Source organism: Lolium perenne, chromosome 3, assembly GCF_019359855.2.
Source record: "Lolium perenne isolate Kyuss_39 chromosome 3, Kyuss_2.0, whole genome shotgun sequence".
NCBI classification, from domain to species: domain Eukaryota; kingdom Viridiplantae; phylum Streptophyta; class Magnoliopsida; order Poales; family Poaceae; genus Lolium; species Lolium perenne.
Genome location: NC_067246.2, coordinates 229,765,576 through 229,785,973, shown reverse-complemented (window position 1 = coordinate 229,785,973; position 20,398 = coordinate 229,765,576). Strand labels below are relative to the sequence as shown.

The window sequence follows — 20,398 nt, the reverse complement described above, 5'->3', positions numbered from 1 at the left end:
ACATTTTTTTTGTGTGTGTCCGACGCAAACGGACATAAAAATGAGTCGCCCGTTGAAGATGCACCAACAAGACAAATTAACCTACATACCATGTAGATTCAACTAAACAACTACACACTCCATTTCAAGTGATAAGGCTTCCTCGTTTTTCGTATTTTTTATTTAGCTGTTGGTATAAAATTAATATCATTAGAAAGTGTTTTTCAATACGAATCAAACAATACTAATAACATAAAATATAATCAAGATTTGTTGCTTAATTTCGGGTCAAAGTTTGCTTTGGAATATGAATATATGATTGGGTGTTAACAGAAAGTAGAAACCAATGTAGTACTCCAAGTGCCTTTTTCCCTCGCACGTGGTCCCTGCATATTGGGAATTTGGAATTACAACTCCAGAATTGTCTGATTAATTCTTGAAGAACAAACTGAAAGCTCAAAATTCCCGTAAGATCATCATGCTGCTAAACTAGATTGTGGTCCAACGAGAGGGACCAAACTCACAGGCCAGAACCACCCTGTTTTATGGCCTAATACGCGCTATTAGTCTGTCTGGTGTACGACATTACGAGGCGTCGAGGCCCGGATGGATCATGCGGTGAAGCCCACATCGAGCAAAACAAACCGCGAAGACGATGAAGAATTCACGAACGATGTGTTGGTGCCTTGGTGGTGCTTCACATCGCGACCACGTCCATATATATAGCTGGGACGGAGCCATCGACGACGTCGCCGTCGCGGCCGGGCTAGGGAGGGAGCACGCGGCCCGGCGGAAAGCGCCGCTGCCGCCGTTTCCGCGCGCAGCGGTCTCCGTGGCGCGCGTCCGTGCATGTGCAGACAGCCGGCGCCATCAGAGCAGCCATATATATATATATATTTTTTTTTTTTTGAAACGGAGGCAAAAGCTTTGCCTCATTCATTCATTAAGTAGAAGGTGCCCGATTTTTAGGAGAAAATCGGCCAAAAACCAACAACAACAGTGCCAGAGCACACCCAAGACCACACACCCCGCCACAAGGGCACACCCAGCCACCCTGGCTACCCACAAAAGCTAAGAAGCTCAAGCCGGTCTATGCCAAACAGATGACTCTTCGAAGAGAGACCGGCAGCTCCACTTCTGGCAACAAGCCTCGGAGAGGAGATGCGCAAGACAAACACACTGCACGGCGAGCGACCTGTCCGGCCGTGTGCGTGCGCGGACAGGGCGAAGGTGTGACCGCCGTCCAGGACCAAATCATCATCATGATTATATCGATTTAATTAGCGTTGGCGTCGTTCGGAATGAATGGTAAGAGCAATTCCAATAGTATAGCCAACTGCTGACTATAACAAGATGTCATATCATTTGTAGTCATCATATAGCTAACATGTATAATAGTTGGCTATAAGAATGTAGTACTTTACTAATATATGGCCCACCTTTCACTCTCACAAAGTGCCAGAGACGCGTGTAAGAGTTCGCTATCGTAGCCCACCTCCCTTCTCTCTCTTCTTCTCTCTCCTCCAACTCATCTAAAATATATTATTTAATGTTTTATAGTCAGCTGACTGGACTCTATTGTACTTCCTCTAATGGTATGACGCCGTGCTGGTCGCCCTCGATCGCGGCGAGGAAGAAACAAGGCAAAACAGCGCACGGTCAGGTCTCAGGTGCGTGATGGTCTGGCTTTGTCTTTATTGCCAACTTAATTGATGTACAGAGCGCGCTGCTCCAGGACACAAGCTTGATTTGTGTGCTGATTGCTGAGTGATGGATAGTGGATACCACCTGGTGCTCCTTTCAGATCAGGGATGGATAGATCGATGGACTGGGTGATTGAATGGCTCCTTGGCAGGCACCTAACATACTGCATGCTAGGATGATGTGAGATCAAATCAGGTGATATGTTTATTTCGTATATGCATGTTGAAATCCCTAAGAGAGAAAGTTTAGCTACTGTTCTTCCTAACCTCAATATGTGGCTTTTGGCCTTTTGGGTCTCCGTCAAGCATGCATGAGCATGACCATTTCCAAAAGTGAAGGGACATTATTTTAGTCTTCTCAGGACTCCATTAACCCCCCATTCTACGGAAAGTACCATGTGCACATGAGCACATGTGCTGCTTGGACTTTTGGATTTTTGAAATTTTTCAAAACCTTGCTCTTTTATATTTTCAAAAATTATGGTATTAAATATGTAGATAGATTTAGACACGAGGAGTGTAGTAAAAAAGTCCCATTAAAAAATACTTTGTATTTTGGAAAATACAAAAAAGACAAATTTCTGACTATAAATAGTAGTACAATTGTACGTATATTTTGTCAGTTTACTGTCAGAAATTTGTCTTTTTTGCATCTCCCAAAATATAACGTATTTTTTGACGAGACTTTTTTTATTCCAATCCACGTATACACATCTATCTACATATTTAATGCCATAATTCTTGAAAGCAGAGAAATATAAGAATCTGAAATTTTCAAAAATTCAAAAGTGAAGGGAGCACTGACTCCCATGTGCACAAAATCCTTGTCCCCCATTCTAGCTATAATATACATACAGTACTAACATTTTTTATTTGCTCTCTGCTACTATGATGATTTGTCTTGGTCGGGGGCTATTTTCCCCCTTTTTTTACGAATATTTTTTCCCCTTTGCTCTCTCCCTCTCTTCAGACATGTCCACAATCTCCTTCCAGATCCCGGCTCCTCTCCATCTCCTCTCTGGTGGCCTCGCCGGCCGGAGATGTTGGTGGAGAGGAGGTCGGCACCTTCATGTATGTAGTAGTAGTTCTAGGATTAGGGTTGATGTTTCCATGTGGAGAAACGCGTGATGCCGGCGGAGATCGTAGCACCGACGACTACTATAGTGGATATGCTAATTAGGTATACCGCGATAGGCCCTTAATTTTGGTAAGGCCGGGTGCCCCAAAGATGGTGGGAGGCCTATGGCCCGTCCGAGCGGCCCAGTTACCGGAAATCAGGAAAGGAGGGATCCGGTTCGGAGACAAGTTGATCCGGCCAATATGAAGGTTGGTCGGACCAGTGACGTACACGATAAGGAATACCATAATAGATTACCATAATTAATGAATATGTGTAAAATAGTCCATAGTAAATCTACCTAGTATCGACACAAAGTGGAGTGGGAATGTATGAAAGAGAAACAACAATGGAGACACATACGGGCATCACCTATGTATGTGGTCATAATTGCTATATGTTGGGACCCACTAAGCAGGTTTGAGGCAAATAGAGTTCACCACTATGTATGATGTTGCAAAAGCAAACCTTAAGGTAGATCCCGCGTGTGAAAATTAGTATTATTTTATTAGTTGTGGGTAACCTACAAGATTGTGGGTTGCCCACAACCTTTTAAACTTGTGGATTATTTGTTGATAGCCTCCACTATGTATGTTGCCATCCTTATAGACTATTTTTTACTTGTGAATAGCCTTGCGGATAACATAGTGGATGCCCGAGCCAAGAGCCAATGAGAACGATGGATATCGATTGCTAAGAATTGTGTTTACACATATTACTACTTACCCGAGCCGATTTGTAGCAAATTCGAAGAGTTTCTCTTGGGGATTTCACAAAATTTATGTATGTAAATTTTAAACATCAATATTTGATAAAGGTTTTAGTATGAATCTACCTAGATATATTTTTATTACCTAAATATTTATGGGCATTTTACGTTTACACGTGCTAACAAAAAAAGAACCGAGGCAATGCATGGGTATTTAACTAGCAATTTAAACAAAAATAAAAGTAGCTAAACAGCGACTCCAGTTTTGCCCGACCCTGGATGAGTCCTAGGGAAAATCAGTAGGGGTGTAAACGAATAGTATAATTTCTGCACCGTAATCGGCACCGAATCCATTTAAGATAACCATATCCAATTCTAAAGAATCCGGTGGATAAAGATATCCGATTCTAAAGTGGTGCTCCAGATACAATATAGGATATGATGTAGCAAATAGCATGCGGAAATAGATTATGGAAAATTTAATTAGCATAATTTGAAGGCTTTTAACCGGATAATCTGATTTATGAGTCAAAATCCAAGATCACTCTTGCAAGGTTAGTAGTTATTGAGTTACCAAATTCATTTGGCGAGTATTTTTAACTCTAAATTTCTATCAATGCTTGAGTTTTAGTGCATTGTCTCTTTTTTCTCAACTACACAACATTGAAAGTTTAAATCTCTTTCAAGATTTGCAAAAACTATAATTATGTACCGATGTGAACAAATACCTGTATTTTTTTCCGGTCCGTATCCGCCCCATTTCCGATTCAAATTCGCAGTTCGATATATCCACATTCGAATTCAAAACCGATCAATATTCGCTTCAATCTAAATTCGAGAAAAAATATGTGGTGAAAAATACGTATGTGCAAAATCCGATTCAATCCGTCCGTTTAAACCCCAGATGGTCAGTATGTCCGAGGCTGAACCGCGGTGCTATTACAGAGAAATTTACCCCATTACCTGCAGTCCTGCACTGCGCATAACCGTTCAACAACAGAATCCTCCCGGCCGCAGTTGAATTCCCGCGTAAATCACGTAGCTCCATCACCACCGCTACTGAAAGAAAACGACAGTACGACGACGTCCGTCACACACTGATATTACTGGTCTGATCGACCTTCCGGAAGCCTCCCGCACCAAGTTGCGTCGGTGCCATCCCTCCTCCCCCACATCTCGCCGCCCTCGAATTCTCAACTACCACATCGAGCGTCGACACTCTGCGTTGATATGTCGGATTAACGATGGAGCAAAGGAGCAAGAACCAGGACAGCCCCGATCATCACCGGCCGCAGGAGCCAGCGGCGCCGCTACCATGCGCCAACGGTTGCGGCTTCTTCGGCTCCCCGGATACCAGCGGCATCTGCTCCAAGTGCTTCCGCGACAGTCTCCGCCGGGCCGAGGCCCAGCTGCAGGCGTCTGCGGAGGCCGAAGCGCCGGCAGCGGCGTCCAAGGAGCGAGATGAGCGAGGGGCAGAGACCAAGAGCAGGAGCAGGTGCGCGGCGTGCGGGAGGAAGGTGGGGCTGATGGGGTTCGAGTGCCGGTGCGGCGGCGTGTTCTGCGGCGAGCACCGCTACTCGGACAGGCACGACTGCGGCTACGACTACAGGGCCGCCGGCCGCGCCGCCATCTCCCAGGCCAACCCCGTCGTCAGGAACGACAAGGTCGACAAGCTCTGAACTACCACGCGCGCTCTTAGCTAGTAGCACAATATGGGCTTCCTCCAATTTAGGATCGATCTCGTATGGGTGCTTTAGAATTGTGATCGATGGACTCGGGTCGATCATCTCTGTACGAGTGATGCAGAATACGAATGGATGATTATGTCATCCTGTATGGTTTTTTTTCGCTAGAATATGTGTGTTCATCTCCCCTGTTCTGGTTTATATTACTACTTGACGTGTTCGCAGAATCGCAGCACGTTGTATGCCTAGTCCTTCCAGAAGATGATGTTTAGTGAGAACAATATTTCCTGTAGTTCCGAAGTGTTCATCCGGTTCCTCCGGTGGATGCATAGATATTTTACTATCTTTAGAGAACATATTGAATTATGTTTTCCAGATAAACACGAAGCGCATCTGGTGTAGTGGTATCATAGTACCCTCCCACGGTACTGACCAGGGTTCGATTCCCTGGATGCGCATTTTTCTTTTTATTTTCCTCTGCGCCTGCCTTCAATGTCAACTCTGATTCCCTGAATGCTTTGGTTTTTTTTTTTTTTTTTTTTTTTTTTTTTTGCATTTGATTCCCTGAATGCTGTTGTCAAATGATCACAAACTAACATTAACGTATCAATTTCTGACCGTGTATGTGCTCATTAATCTTCCACACAACGTAGCAAGGAAATGTTTTTCTTGTGTACATACAAACACCGAGAACATCAATGCATAGTAATCCTCCACACAAAGCAGCATGAAATGTTTTTGTCTACTTACATATAGGAAGAACAATCAACGCATAGCTGATCATTCCACTAACGTTGTGTATCTACATTTGCAGGGGAGCAGTACACTCGTAGCGGATGGCTTGATCTCTGGTACTTTTGGCACCTGTATACACGGACAGTTTCTTGACCCATTTTCTACATCTCACTCTTGAGTCTTGACATCAGCCATCACATGGAGTTGGAGCCAGCAGTGGTGTCCTTCTCGGCATCGACAAGCTCCGTGATCCTTTCCAGGAGTAAGTCGAAGTCGTCCTGCGACTTGAGGAGGCTTACCCTCGTGTACCGGCTGCTGGCCTCGCTCCACACGCCGGGCCGTGTGATTATCTTTGCCTTGCGCAGCATATCGTAGCAGTCGTCGTCTTCCTCCCTCTCGCATTTCACCCACGCGTAAGCTGCATGCATGCCCACCAAATTAAACATCACATTAAAGGTCGTCCCTCTCCATATAGCTGGAGTGATTCCAAAATCTGGTGAATGCTAATTTGAGCAGACCGAACCTGGGGATGCCTCTCTGATCTTGCCGAGATAGGTGCAGTACTGTGGAGGGATCTTCTGCAGCGAGATCCGGCTGGAGCGCGACACGACGGCGTTGAGCTTGCGCCATTTTGCCGTCATCACGTCCTGGCCGAAGGCGAAGATGTCGTCCTCGCCGTGCAGGTTGGCCACTATGGCCTTGATGATGCCGAGCATCCGGAGCTGGGTGTCGCGGGACGCGCCCATGGTGTTCTGCTGGATGTAGTTGTTAACCCTCTGGGCCACCTTCTCGTCCCTTATCAGGGCCCATCTGCACATGAATGTACGATAGATTTTGGGTGAAGACCGATGCTTGTCCGAGTGTGTCAATGAAGTTTGGTCTACGTTTGAGAGTACCCGAATCTGCTACTGGCATGGCCGGAGAGCTTGGAGACGGTGAAGATCATGACGTCCTCGTCGGCGGGCTCCGGGATGTGCGTGAAGTGCGGCCAGTAGTAGGCGTGGTCGACGATCGCCGACGCGCCGCCGACGACAGGCTTGCGGAGCTGGGCGTCGGGGTTGTTGGGAGACGTCACGAACTCGATGATGTCCTCGTTCCTGGTGGCGTTCCCAGCTGACGCGTTTGCCCACGCGGCGGTGTTCCCCTCCCAGTGGTTCTCTCGGCTATCGAACAGCAAGGTACTTGATTTGTAAGCCTGAACGATCATCGGTTAGATTCTGGATAATTTCGCGACAGCTTTCATAATGAACGGAAGCAGTACCGCGTAGTACGGCGCGGTGGCGACCACGCCGGCCGACGAGCCGGAGTTACTGTCCGGGGACAGGGCGTACACCAGCGCGCTGAGCAGCTGGACGGAGCCGGTGCCGAAGATAATGTGCTTGTCGTCGGCCACGGCGTTGCCGACGGCTCTATGCAGCTGCTTGATGCTCCGCTCGAGCTCGACCGACTGGAAAACGCCGTCGGTGGCTCTGTAGCTCATGCGGTGCCACCCGGAGAAAACCACCGCGCTGGCTTCCGCATGACGCATCCAGTAGGGCTCCAGGAACATCGGGTCCCCGCTGCACAAATCATAGGGGCAAAGATCACCGTCATATTAGCTCGTGTGTTGTGACTATGAATGAACTTGGAATTTTCTGTGACGCTATGACAGACTTTGCGCCAAACATCTGCATGACTCAGTGAGGCGACGGACGGGGTCAACTTGATATTCGAAATATCAACAAGATCCTGACTGCCTAATGTTCAGAAAATATGGGATAAAAATGTTCACAGCCAGGATTCTGTTGATTGTTGTAATATCAAGTTTAAAATATTTACCCGTCGACAGCGAGGCGCCTGTGGTGACTTCGTCAATTTCAAGATACAATCCGCCGGCTCAGTCTTCCGGAGGTGCTCATAGGGGTAGGGTGTGCGTGTGTGCGTTCATAGGGGTGAGTGTATGCGCGTGTTTGTGAGCGTCTGTGTTTGTACTGTGTTTCTCAAAAAAAAAAATATTTAAGAAATTATTCAAAGGATGTGGTTCCAATCTTTTTGGACAAAATAAAAATAAAATAAAAAACTATGTTGCAAGAGGAACTTGCTCAGCTGGAAGTGATGGAGGAAACTATATGGATCTGTCTTAAGCTTAGTCTCTGAGAAAGTCTGATATTCAAACTATGTTGCTTGATTATATGTTGACTTTTTTTAAATGGAGATTTATATGTTGATGAATAGATATATTGGCATTAGAGGTTAAATGAAAAATGGTTGCTTCAAGGGGATAATAATACCCGCAGAAAAGGGGGATATTAATACTGCCTTTTTTTAACACAGATTGGCAAATGGGAAAAGGAGGTAACACGGTATGCACCATTTACAACATAATGGGCTAGTTATTGAGGGTACATCTAATCTCATATTCTCATTGAACATGCAACTGACTTCTACAAAGAATTAGTTGATCCTGGACGTGGGAATCTTTTCCCTATTTCTGCCGATTTGTGGAATTAATGCTCATGAACTTTTAAATGATTTTGATAATATTGACCTGACTAGATCCTTTACTGTGTAGGATGTTGAAAATGCCTTGTGTTCCATGAAACCTAACAAAGCTTCTGGTCATAATATGCCCATGAATTTATTTTTCTAAAATATTGGGGTATTATCATGCCTCATATCATGCACAAGTTTCATAAATTTTATCTGGGTCAATTAGTTGTTCAACATTTGAACTATGACATTACAGTTTTATTTTACCTAAATTGAGTTCAGCAAATAAATACAATAATTTCATCCCACCCGTTTGTTAAAATGCTTATACAAATGGATCACTAAAACACTATTCCCTCCATTCCAATAAATAAGGCGGCTTCACTTTCTATGGTTTTTCTTCGACCAAAAATTACTCCAAATATATAAAGATTGTTGGTGTAAAATTCACATCATTAGAAAAAATATATTCGAACCCAATTATACTAATTAAATAAAAAATTATCAAGATTTATTGCTTAATATTTTCTGTCAAAGTTTGTCTTGAAATACGTGTGCGCCCTATTCATCAAAATGAATGTAGCACTTCCTCCGATCCCTTTTAATTGACTCAAATTGACTATAAATTTGTATTAAATCCGAGTCAATTAAATAAGATCGGAGGGAGTATGTATTAGGCATGATCCCCATGCTTCTGAACTTCTTAGTGTCCAAGAAAATGCTTTATAAAAAACTCATGGATGGCATTATGTCTTTCTGTGAGATCTGGGGCGAATCTGGCCTACAAGCATTGGGTTCATCTAAACCCATTGAATTTGCACTAATCTAGTGCAAAATGAATATTTATCACCACTGTTATTTGGCTTGATCTTGTATATCTATATGCATGATCCCATTGCCAACTATTTCTTGCTTTGTTTGTGCATGAGATTTATCCATCACACTCATGTGAAGTGGGGATCATTTTGAAGTTGGACTTCGAAAAGGCCTATAGCAAGGTCAATTGGAACTTCCTTTCAGAGTGCTACAAATTAAGAGGATTTTCGGACCAATGGTGAAATTAGGTACAGAAAATCTTGCATAATAGAACTATTTTGATTAATATATGTGATATGGTAGGTCCCTATTTTGAATGTGCCAAAGGAGTTAGACGAGATCCTTTGTCTCCTTTCCTTTTTAATATGGTAGGCAAAGTGTTGAGTAAGGTGGTACGGTAGGCACAAAGGAATTGTATATTTGCTGGCTTTGTATCTGACTTGATTCTTGATGGTGTAGCAATTTCTGCATTACTCATGATCCTGAAAACGTTTCAACCTTAAGTTGTTACTTTGTTTTTTTTTGTGCTTATGTGAGGGCCGAAAATTGAGCTGTTAGCTATGGTTGCTGATAATGATATCACTAGCTTTTGTGCTGAAACATTCAACTACTAGGTTGGCACTTTACATCTGAAGCATTTAGGCATGCCTGTGACTTTTGCAACTCCAAAGATTGTGAACTTAAATTTTGTTGATGGAAAGGTGCTTAAGAAACTTGATGCATGGATTTATTTTTTGCCCTAGGGCGAGCATTTATAACGGATTTTTTTGCCATGTTTTAAATAGTGGGTTATCTCGGCACTATAACATCTCTATACCAGAGCACCTTGGCTAACTTGATGCAGTTTAATGATAAATAAAAACTTCTGCTAATAGCTCGCTAGATCATGCTAAATTGTTAAACTTGACAAGAAAATACTGTTATTTTGCCCGACAAGCTCAAAAATTTCAAGATGTGAATTAAAAAAATTAACCTAGCTATGTAAGATGCATTCTCGTCTCTTTTATGACTGCAAAAGCATCATACTTGTTTAAGACATCGCACCTCTCATCTTCAAGATCTCTAAAAGGAAAAGGTGCTCAGTTAGCAAGACTTTGGATGACAACTTTTGGATCTCCAAGATTAAAACCGATGAGGGCCTCAAGTTTGAGCACATCACGCAATTTGCAACCCTTTGGGAGATGCTTCAACCGGTGCAATTATTGGACCCCAACACCCTGGATTCCATCTCTAGGAAGCCCAATAATAGTAGGTGATATTCTCCCAAATCGGCGTACAATATGCAATTCTTGGGTCACAATAGATGTCCATTTCCTTCCCTTGTTTGGAAACCTTGGCCTCCCCCTAAATGTAAAACTTCTGCGTCCTTGATTATCCAAATAGAGTTTGGACGTCGGATGTGATTCAAAAGAGAGGATGGCTTAATTGTGATAGGTGCAAAATTTGCAACCAAGTTCAAGAATCCGCCTCCCACTTGCTCTTCAAGTGTTGGTTCACCGTTCGAGTTTGGTCAAGTGTGAAGAGTTGGCTCGGGCTTCATGATATTGACCCAAGTGCTTGTCACTCTAGAAGAAACGTCAAAGATTGGTGGATGGAGGAGATCCATAAGCATATACAAGGTAGAAAGGCCATGGCTTCTCTTGCTATGTTCATATCATGGGAAATATAGAAGGAACCAAATGCACGTGTTTTCCGAAACAACGCTTCCACAAGTAGGTTGGATTAAGATCTAAACGCACTTACGAAAATTTACTCGGGCTTCATGATATTGACCCAAGTGCTTGTCACTCTAGAAGAAACGTCAAAGATTGGTGGATGGAGGAGATCCATAAGCATATACAAGGTAGAAAGGCCATGGCTTCTCTTTGCTATGTTCATATCATGGGAAATATAGAAGGAACCAAATGCACGTGTTTTCCGAAACAACGCTTCCACGGCTCCTATGGTAATAGCAAAGATCAAAGAGGATGTTCGTACGTGGAGTATGGCGAGAGAGCAAAAGCTTTGAGTAATGTAATACCGCGAGAGTAGGTGTTTGCTTTTGGCTCGGCCGTTTGGCCAAGTTTGAGAATGCTCTATATCTACTTCTTTAACAATCAAAATGAAAAATCTTTTGCCTTGTTTAAAAAAATATCGTGGTTGTCAAGCCATAATTTAATTATTGAATTTCTGGCCATATTCTTTCATTGATATGGATATATGATGCCTAAATTTTGTGAAAGTTCCCTTCTTTATTGAAAAAACGCTATAGCTTTCATAGCATCTACAAAATGAAGCCGCTAAAAAGCATAGCCTGCTATTTTAAACTTTTTTTTTTGTGAGTACCTCTATCAAACTTACTTCCCCTATTCCTTTCTTTCTGTCTGACCGTGTTTGTAAAAGACTTACTATTTTCGTTACGTAAGTACTGAAAAGGGGCAAGCCCTAACAAAAGGTTTGTGAACCAGCTTGGCCCCGTCCAATAATCGAATAATTGTTGGACTTTTCTAAGGAACACCTTAAAGTGATGTGACGGCCGTACGCCTTAATATATCCTGATTACTTTGAAATGCAGTACTGAATTATGTAAGGTTGGATTAAAACAAGGTGATACGCCTTAAAACAGATCGTATCAAGTAGGTTGGATTAAGATCTAAACGATCAAGTGTTGAGTGCTGACTGAATTATGTATAACCTCGTGGCAAGCATGGTCACAGATCTTCAATGTACATATTGTCACTAACCACACAATAATAGTAATTTGTATTCTCTAAAAAAAGTAATTTATGTCTGCCGGAACGATCTAGATTTATACTTCAATATTAAAGACATTGTGCCAGATGTGCAAAACAATAATATTCTTTTTTGTAACGATTCAGATTTAGTGAAGTCTTAGTAGTGTGTTTGTCGCGAAAGGGATGGGAGGATACTGACATATTCATATCAGGCCTAACATTTATAGAACAATTAATAATTGACATGTAAACTTAAATTAGTTTCTCGTGGGATATTTTTCTACATGCAATTATGACCATCTATATGTTGTAATTTACCGAGACGCACTTACGAAAATTTACTCGTTATGGTATATTTAGATATAACAATGAAGATCTAGCGGACCCATTCTATTTAGGTATAGTAATGAAGATCCACTAACCTCTCTCCCCCCGCGCCGGGGCCCAGCCACCCCGCCGCCGTCTCCCTCCCTAGGGCGCCCTACCCCCCCCCCCCCCCCCCCCGCCGCCGTCGCCGGAAGTGCGGCCGGGCAAAGCCCTGCGGCGTGGCGGCGGCGGCCTATCCTCTCGCCCCCACGACCGGAGGGCATGGCGGCGGCGTCCGCCAGGCCTCTCCTTGATGCGGCGGCGCAGGTAGGCGACGGCTACGGCGTCGATTTGCAGGCGGCGGGCGGCGGCTATGAGGATCGGGTCCAATCTAGGTTCGTTGGGCCGGGGCGGGCGTCGATCTGCCTGTCGTGGCTCTGCCTCCTCGGTAGGGAGGCGTTCGTGGGCATCCCTCGCGTCATGAGGAAACCTGGGGCAGCAGCCCCGGGCATGGTGGTGGTGGTCATCTTCTTTGTCGGAGGTGGTCGGCCAGGCTGGTAGTCCTGTGTGGGGGATCATGGGATATCACACAGGTTTCCGCCAATGGTGATCTAGTCCGGGGTGTCATGGCGGCCGGTGAAAACTGAGCCTCGACCTCGGTCTTGGTGGATGATGGCGGCGGCGGTCGACGTTGTTACCTTGTCGAAGGCGTCATCTTTGCCCGTCTTGGCACTACACTCGGTGAGTTGGGGATGCGTGCCGGTGAAAACCGTGCTCCAACCTCGTTTGGCGGATGATGGCGACGTGTTGCGCCACTACCTTCTTGAAGGCATCGTCGTCACATTATGCGGTCTGTCACTCGTGCTGCTCCGGGGGAAACCCTAGGTCCGGGTCTCCCGGATCAGACAATGGCGGCGCGCCCTGCGTCGTTATACCTCTTGGGGCATCGTTTTGGAGCAGCTGCTGGATGTTGGCGGATTTCGGTGGAGTGGTGTTCATCTACCACCTTGTTGGCGCTGAGTCTCAGTGGCATGGTGCTGCAGGGTATCGACGACAGATGCGGGATGATGTATACGTGCAGGATGGTGGAGCCGTCTGGCGTCATGGTGGCATCGACGATAGGTCTTGCAAGGTTCATGCGATGATCTCTCTTGAAGATGGAGTTGAGGAAGACGGCGGGAGCAACTCCTGTGGCGTGTGCGTTGGCGTGCGGTGAGAGTCTGCTTGACTGGATGTGCTTCTCACCTGCTATTGGGCGGTCTGGAAAGGCATTTAGTTTTTGGATGATGTGAGTTGGTGGATTGTCACCCTCTTCATCCCACTGTAGGTATAGTAAGATTGCTTCGAGATTGATCTTTTATATTGTTCTTGTAAAGTTTTGTGAATAATTTAATAAAAAAAGCCGTGTGCATTCTTTGGATGCAAAAGCTGGAACGATATTTTTCCCATTTCGGAAAAATAAATGAAGATCCAACCTAGCTACTACTATATTACACAATATGTTTATACTACTATACGGTTATGTACATCTTAAGGGTGTGTTTTGGTAAAGTTGCGTCTCTACTTTATGTTCAGTATTGTAGTTGAAGTAATAAATATATGCAATAATGTGCGTCAAACATCAGGACTCCTAAAAAATGTAGAGCTCGTGGTTTTGCGCGAACTCGTGCAAGATCTAGATGTTGACGCTCTCTTCTCCTCCTCAAGTCCTCAACAAAATGCTAAGAGGTACTACTCCGTATATAATTATATGTAGATACAAGTTGGGGTTGTTGAGGATGCTTGGCACGAGGCTAGTTCCATACGGATGTTAGTTTATCTGATAAAATCAAATGATGTGTATGTACATAGTATAGTTAATGATGGATGATTTCTTGCTCATAGTCGTTGACAGAAGTAGCTAGCTAAGGCACGCACTATTTCAGGACGATCTGTTTTCCCAACTTCCCTAATGATATCTGTTTTCAATTTTCGGCCCTCACATAAGCACAAAAAAAAAACAAAGTAACAACTTAAGGTTGAAACGTTTTCAGGATCATGAGTAATGCAGAAATTGCTACACCATCAAGAATCAAGTCAGATACAAAGCCAGCAAATATACCATTCCTTTGTGCCTACACTACCACCTTACTCAACACTTTGCCTACCATATTAAAAAGGAAAGGAGACAAAGGATCTCGTCTAACTCCTTTGGCACATTCAAAATAGGGACCTATCATATCACTTATATTAATCAAAATAGTTCTATTATGCAAGATTTTCTGTACCTAATTTCACCATTGATCCGTCGTCTAGTTTCCGATGGTGAGGCGTAGCTGCTGGTGAAAACCGATCCTGACTTCGGTCATGGCGGATGATGGCGGCGCATATTCATCGTTACTTTGTTGAAGGCATTGTCTCTGCAGTCTACGTTCTTCGCCTGGGCTGCTCCAGGGGAAACCCCAGATCCGAGTCTCCCGGATCGGACGATGACGGCATGCATCGCCGTTCTACCTGTTGGGGGCATCGTTTTTGGAGCAGACAACGGGTGGTGGTGGTGCTGAGGTGGAGCGGTGTTCTTTGCTGTGTCAGCGTCATTGAGTCTCCGCGGCATGGTGCAGTGGTGTCTCGGAGACGGACGCAGTGTGATGGACGCGCGCAGGATGATGGTGTCGTCTGGCGCCGTGGCGGCATCGATGGCAGGCCTGGCAAGGTCAATGCGATAATTTCTCTTGAAGATGGAGTCGAGGAAGACGGCGGTAGCAGCTTCTGTGGCGTGTGTGTTGGCGTACGTTGAGAATTTGCTTGACTGGATGTGCTTCTCATCTGCTATTGGGCGGCCTGGGAAGGCATTTGGTTTTTTGGATGATGTGAATTTGTGTACTGTCACCCTCTTCATCCCACAGTAGGTTTAGCGAGATGGCTTCGAGTTTTGATCTTTTATATTGCTTCTTATAAGATGTTGTGAATAATCTAATAAAAAAAGTCATGTGCATCCCTTAGATGCAGAAGCTGGGGCAATATTCCCCCATTTCGAAAAAAAGTGTGATACTTGTAAAACTGTATGTTTTACAAAATTTCACATATGTTGCTCACGTGAAACATTTTATACTGTTCAAATTTGTTTCAATTATACTTCAGTTTTTTCAAAAATGGGACAAGTAGTCTCACCAATCACAAAGCAAAATCTATGGTGGATGGCACTCCTGTAAAAACGAGTATTCGTAATTTTAGACTTATATATGTTGAACTTTCCGGTTGCATGTTTCTGAGTTTAGAGTCAAGCATTTCTAAAAAAACATAAATATTCGTATTGTTTGTATACAACCCTGTAGGGAGATGTAACTCTCATGGGTGACACCGGAATTCGGAATTCTCTCCTCTCCGACCTCATTCATGCATACTCTACATCTAGATTGTATCCTAATTTCTTATTTCTCTGCTAAATTGTTCAAGTTGTTTTTCGTCCTATACACACAACAATGACCCACAAGTTACACTTGGATGCATCAACAAGCCGCCCTATGGCGAGCCGGGATCATGCATTCAGTCCAACATAGACCCTCGGCATGCACCATATGCACACGCTCTGGACGTCGCTACCACTATCGTAACGTCAAACTATCTTCAGTGATTCACATAGAGCGTTTTACATTACCCTCGCACTCGTTACAAAGGGGTAGGAGGGGTAGGAGTATGAGTCAAATCTAACCCTTCATTTGTGAGGGCTCTTTTGTATTTTTGGTCCTGCTAATATAGGGCAGTTATGGTTATTACTATGGATCTAATTCTCTCTCGGTCGAACTGACGTCACCACATCCTCCATTTGATGCGTGCATTCGTACCCACGGATGCTCCTCGCATCACACCGTGGGGCCGTTCCCTACGCCTCCATCCCCAGCATGGAGGAGCTGCTAAGAAGGTACGTTGTGGAGTGCTCGCGCACGAGAAACAATGAAGGTGGTTGTGAAGGGAGAGCTGCGCAAACACGAGATTGGCCTCCAAATCACACATGTCGTACTGCCATCAACTCTACGGTCTCTATGCATGCGAACTTGGTGTTCTCGCTGCCGGTGATCAAATCAATGACCATGCTATGATGTGCATTCTTAACTTTACTAGCAAATGCAAGCAAACAAACGGGAGGTGGCGTCCCTCGTCCTCGCCATCCGCCATCAAACGATCCACTCCATGAACTTTAAGGTTGTACATCGATCTCTTGCGCCTACCCACCATGGAAACTCTGATGTCGTGCGACATTCACCGCCTCTCCGGCGCAGCCCCTTGCATATACCTCACCATTTCGGTTCGTGACTGGGGGTTAATTGAATCAAATAAAATAAAAATATCAAATAACCAATTTATCCTTGATATCATGGTGGTCCATGACTTTTAATGATAGTATTCCAGGACATAACTAGTGGAGTACCAAGTAATCTTATCCATCCGATTTGGGTGAATGGAGGACTCATATTCTTTTAGGGGTACCGTGAAAGAGCTCTTAGGATAACCCATGTTAGGCATGGTGTTGAAGTTTCTAGACAACACCACCGCATTCCACACGTCTACCATCACATGTCCGTCGTTGAGACCCGTGAGCGTCACTGCCGAGACCAACCATCGTCGATGCAGTTGATGACATGTTGTACCCCATCCTGATTCATGTAGGCATCATCAGCTCCTAGAATGATCCTCCATGAGGGAGAACGATGTCGAACGCCACCATTTTCTGATCTGGGATACCCAAGTCTAGCGTTTCCCCTAGGATCATCCCAAGCGAGAAGATGAGAACTTCATTAGCTACAACAAAGATATGACCTCCTAGTGATACCTCCTATTTATGCTCCCAAGATCTGGAGTTTCCTGAGGAGATTCACAAACCAGGACAACATAGTGAAACTCCCATGCATGATGCCTCCACTGACATAAACGGTGCCCAAAGGCGTCACCATCATCAACTCTTGCAAAAAGATGAAAAAAGGTTTTCACCATAAAGAACATGTGCCATCCAGGCGTGTCCATATTAGTCGAAGACTGATATCATCGACATCCCACGGGCCCAATGTAGCCAAGGCCCCCGCCACCACATAACGAAGGTGTCTCCGATGTGGCCGAGGTCGATGGCGCGTTGAAACAAAAATTTGAGTAGCTCTTATTCAGCCTCCATATAGTCACTCCTACTTACGTTTCACACGTCACCGTTAGAGACATCGCAAAATCACTTACGATTCGAGGCCACCGCCCCGGGATTTAATATCCGCTACTAAATAACGGTGGGAGGTCCTCGCCCCCTTTGGGAACGGAGCATACCGCCACCATGGACGGGGCCTGCAACAATGGCACCGGGGGAAGGGGGCAGCGAGGGACCCTAAGCTGTCTATAGTTTGTTGCTGCCCGGTTTCCCAACTCGAGAAACATGTGGGCCTTTCCTTATGATCCCTTGGATTTGTGCTAAGTTTTATATATTTCTAAAGTTGCAAGTTTGGGCCCCATTTTTCATCAAACTATATTTGTAGTATTCATGGCATACTTCAGTTTCTAAAAATACCAAAGTATAAAATACTTGAAGGTGTTTGGATCTGACAAATATTGTGGTTTAAAAAGAAGTATTCTCTAAAACAATAGTTTTTTTAAGTGTTCGGTAAAGAGGTCTGATCCTCTTTTTTCTAAAATTAAGAAAGGAGAAAACTTGATTTTGTTTGAATTGTAACTGAAGTATTTCTTTGCCTGGAACGAAAATACTAGGGAGCACTTCGGTTTTAGAAAAACTTTGTCGCCAACTAGGCCTTAACCTTTTCTATACAAACACGTGATTATGTTTCTACTGAAATTGCCACGTGGCAACTTTTTAGTAGCAGTTGTCATCCATCTTCCGCTAAAATAGAACACGACAGGCGTGAGAGGCTAAAATCTAAATGTTATCTCATTATAATTTTGCATTGTCTATAGAGCATAAGACGGTAAGAAGATATGCTCCATTGGCTCTTTTTGTAGTTTCCCAATTAGAGCACGTGTGTGCGTACGAAGTGGATTATAAGACGGTAAGAAGAAATTCTCCATTTTGGCTCTATTTATACGCAAAATCATGTGATTTTGCAGGAACTAAACTGTGTATCATGCAACATCTAGAAGTTGACTCTCTGTTCCTCAACCACGCGATAAGAGGTACTACAAGTGGGGGTGTTTGATGATGCTCTTAGCACGACGCTAGTTCCATTGGGATATTAGTTTATCTAATATAAAATCAAATGATGCGCATGTAGAACTCTTTTAGGACGATCTGTTTCCCCAACTTCACCAATACTGATACATAATTAATCGGTTCACAAGAACCAACTAAACGCGCAAGCTTACCCGGAGATGTAAGATGCTGACGGGACGAGGCAACAAAGGGAATCACAATTAAGTAGTAATCGGAGACAATTACTGTGCCCTCCATGGAAGCTTCCTTCCAAATCATGGCATCGATAATTTCACGACAAGAAGGCAAGCTGAGGGAGAGATCGAGGCATATGCAGAAGTTGGTCACCTGTCAGCGTCGACGGTGCAGTCGGCCGTCCGGACGGAGCAGTCCGGCCCTTGGAAGCAGGTGTTGCACTCGCAGCCTGGCCGCCCGTCCTCGCCGACGATGCCATCCAGGAACACGCGGCCGTGGCCGGAGCACCCCGTCGCGGCCACGGACTCGGCGTCACTCGCCGCCTGAAGCGACCAGCTCAGCGAGCCGCCGCCGTTGCTAGCCGCGCCGAGCAGCTCCAACGGCGCCGGCAAGGCTGAGAGGAAGTGGTGCGCGACGAGGAGGGCGTTGAGGAGCAACGATGAGCAGAGGAGGACCTGGAGGCCGAGCACCCCTGGCGTTCTGGAGGCGGGCTCCATGGATTGGCAGTGGATCGTGCCGTCGTGTGGTGACTGGTTTAAGGGCGTGCGTGGCCTAGCTTCAGATAGTTATTGACGCGGGCCCCAGCTCCAGAGAGTGACAGTAGGCCAGTACATTGTTGTTGTCAAAAGAGAAATCATGCAATAATTTGTTGGCCTGAAGCTTCCCTAGTCTTTGCTTCTATGTACACGGTACATCTTCGAAACTGTTTGAGATTGATGGTTTCATTGGCCAGCCTGGCTGCAAAGTCAGTGTGTGTGTGCACCATGGAACTGCTCATGATAGCGAGTGGCCAAGATCTACGGCTACTACCTCTACAAAAATATAAGACGTCGTGGTAGACTAAAATAGCCTACCAAATTATCTTATATTTTTTACATAGAGTGACTAGCAGAGAATGTATAATAAAAGGTACACCAGGATGAGCGATATAATGAACCTCAATATCCAAAGACGGTATATTCCATCTTTTTATTAGTCCCTTCGATCCATATTACTTGATATTAAAATAGATGTATCTACAACTAAAATATGTTTAGATATATCTATATTAGCATCAAGTAATATAAATCGGAGTGAGTAATTCGTATACTATTCTACTCATATTTTGCATTGACATAACTCAGTTAATGTGGTTAGTTCTAGAGAAACATATGTATATACACATGTATATAAGGAGCTATTGGTAGAAATAAGTAACATGGTATATGGTTCGCTCGATCAATATAAATAAGTAGTTTTAAATGTCTTCACCGAGATTCCAAAGATCATAGACCTATCAAATGTATAGATCATTTAATTTATTATTACATTAAAAAATATTTCTGAGGCGGAATGCTAATATTTTTTTTAAATCTTTTGGGTGGGACAAAATGGCAGAGAAGCCTAACAACACCAATCATGCTTAAACTTTGAATAATGTATAGAAATTAAGATAAAATATCTTTAAGAATTTTTTATAGTAGGGGGGCCATGGCCCCCTCCCTAAACGAGCTCTGCCATTGTAAACAAGTTGTTGGTGCTATTTGTCGCCCTAGCACCCCTAGAATATGTGTACCGGCCTGAGCACCCAAGGTGTTCGGGACGCGGGCTCCATCAGTTGGCTAATGATCATGCCGGCGTCGGGTAACTGGTTTAAGGGCCATGCATACACTGGTGGAAAAAGGGCCTTTAATCCCGGTTGGCAACAACCATTAATACCGGTTGTGCAACCAGTATTAAACATGCGGGACTAAAGCCCCCCCCCCCCCCCCCCTTTAGTCGCGGTTGGTTACGAACCGCGACTAAAGGCCCGTCCACGTGGGCGCCAGGC

At 44.5% G+C, this 20,398-nt stretch overlaps 2 protein-coding genes and 1 non-coding gene across 3 annotated transcripts; 2 read left to right on the top strand and 1 right to left on the bottom strand.

Annotated features, from left to right (window-relative positions):
- The first annotated feature begins 4,610 nt into the window (after positions 1-4,610).
- On the top strand, positions 4,611-5,337 carry LOC127343610 (zinc finger A20 and AN1 domain-containing stress-associated protein 2). Its single transcript, XM_051369761.2, has one exon. It carries the CDS (start codon positions 4,753-4,755, stop codon positions 5,185-5,187), a length of 435 nt encoding a protein of 144 aa, XP_051225721.1. The 5' UTR covers positions 4,611-4,752; the 3' UTR covers positions 5,188-5,337.
- Positions 5,338-5,580: 243 nt separating this feature from the next.
- TRNAG-CCC (transfer RNA glycine (anticodon CCC)) lies at positions 5,581-5,651 on the top strand. Its single transcript has one exon. It is a non-coding gene; the product is annotated as a tRNA-Gly (tRNA).
- Positions 5,652-5,791: 140 nt separating this feature from the next.
- LOC127343609 (tryptophan aminotransferase-related protein 4) lies at positions 5,792-19,115 on the bottom strand. The gene is made up of 5 exons (XM_051369760.1): positions 18,742-19,115; positions 7,190-7,487; positions 6,825-7,123; positions 6,452-6,738; positions 5,792-6,346 (listed from the first exon to the last, which is right to left on the bottom strand). The coding sequence occupies exons 1-5, from the start codon at positions 19,083-19,085 to the stop codon at positions 6,123-6,125; spliced, it is 1,452 nt and encodes a 483-aa protein (XP_051225720.1). The 5' UTR covers positions 19,086-19,115; the 3' UTR covers positions 5,792-6,122.
- Positions 19,116-20,398: the final 1,283 nt, after the last annotated feature.

What these genes read in the sequence shown, in the direction of transcription:
- LOC127343610 (XM_051369761.2), top strand. Translation starts at nt 4,753, where the DNA reads ATGGAGCAAAGGAGCAAGAACCAGGACAGCCCCGATCATCACCGGCCG.
- LOC127343609 (XM_051369760.1), bottom strand. Translation starts at nt 19,085, where the DNA reads ATGGAGCCCGCCTCCAGAACGCCAGGGGTGCTCGGCCTCCAGGTCCTC. An exon ending in CCACCGCGCCGTACTACGCG is followed by an intron (nt 7,124 to 7,189) that starts GTACTGCTTCCG and finishes ATGATCGTTCAG; the next exon opens with GCTTACAAATCAAGTACCTT. An exon ending in CATGCCAGTAGCAGATTCGG is followed by an intron (nt 6,739 to 6,824) that starts GTACTCTCAAAC and finishes ATTCATGTGCAG; the next exon opens with ATGGGCCCTGATAAGGGACG.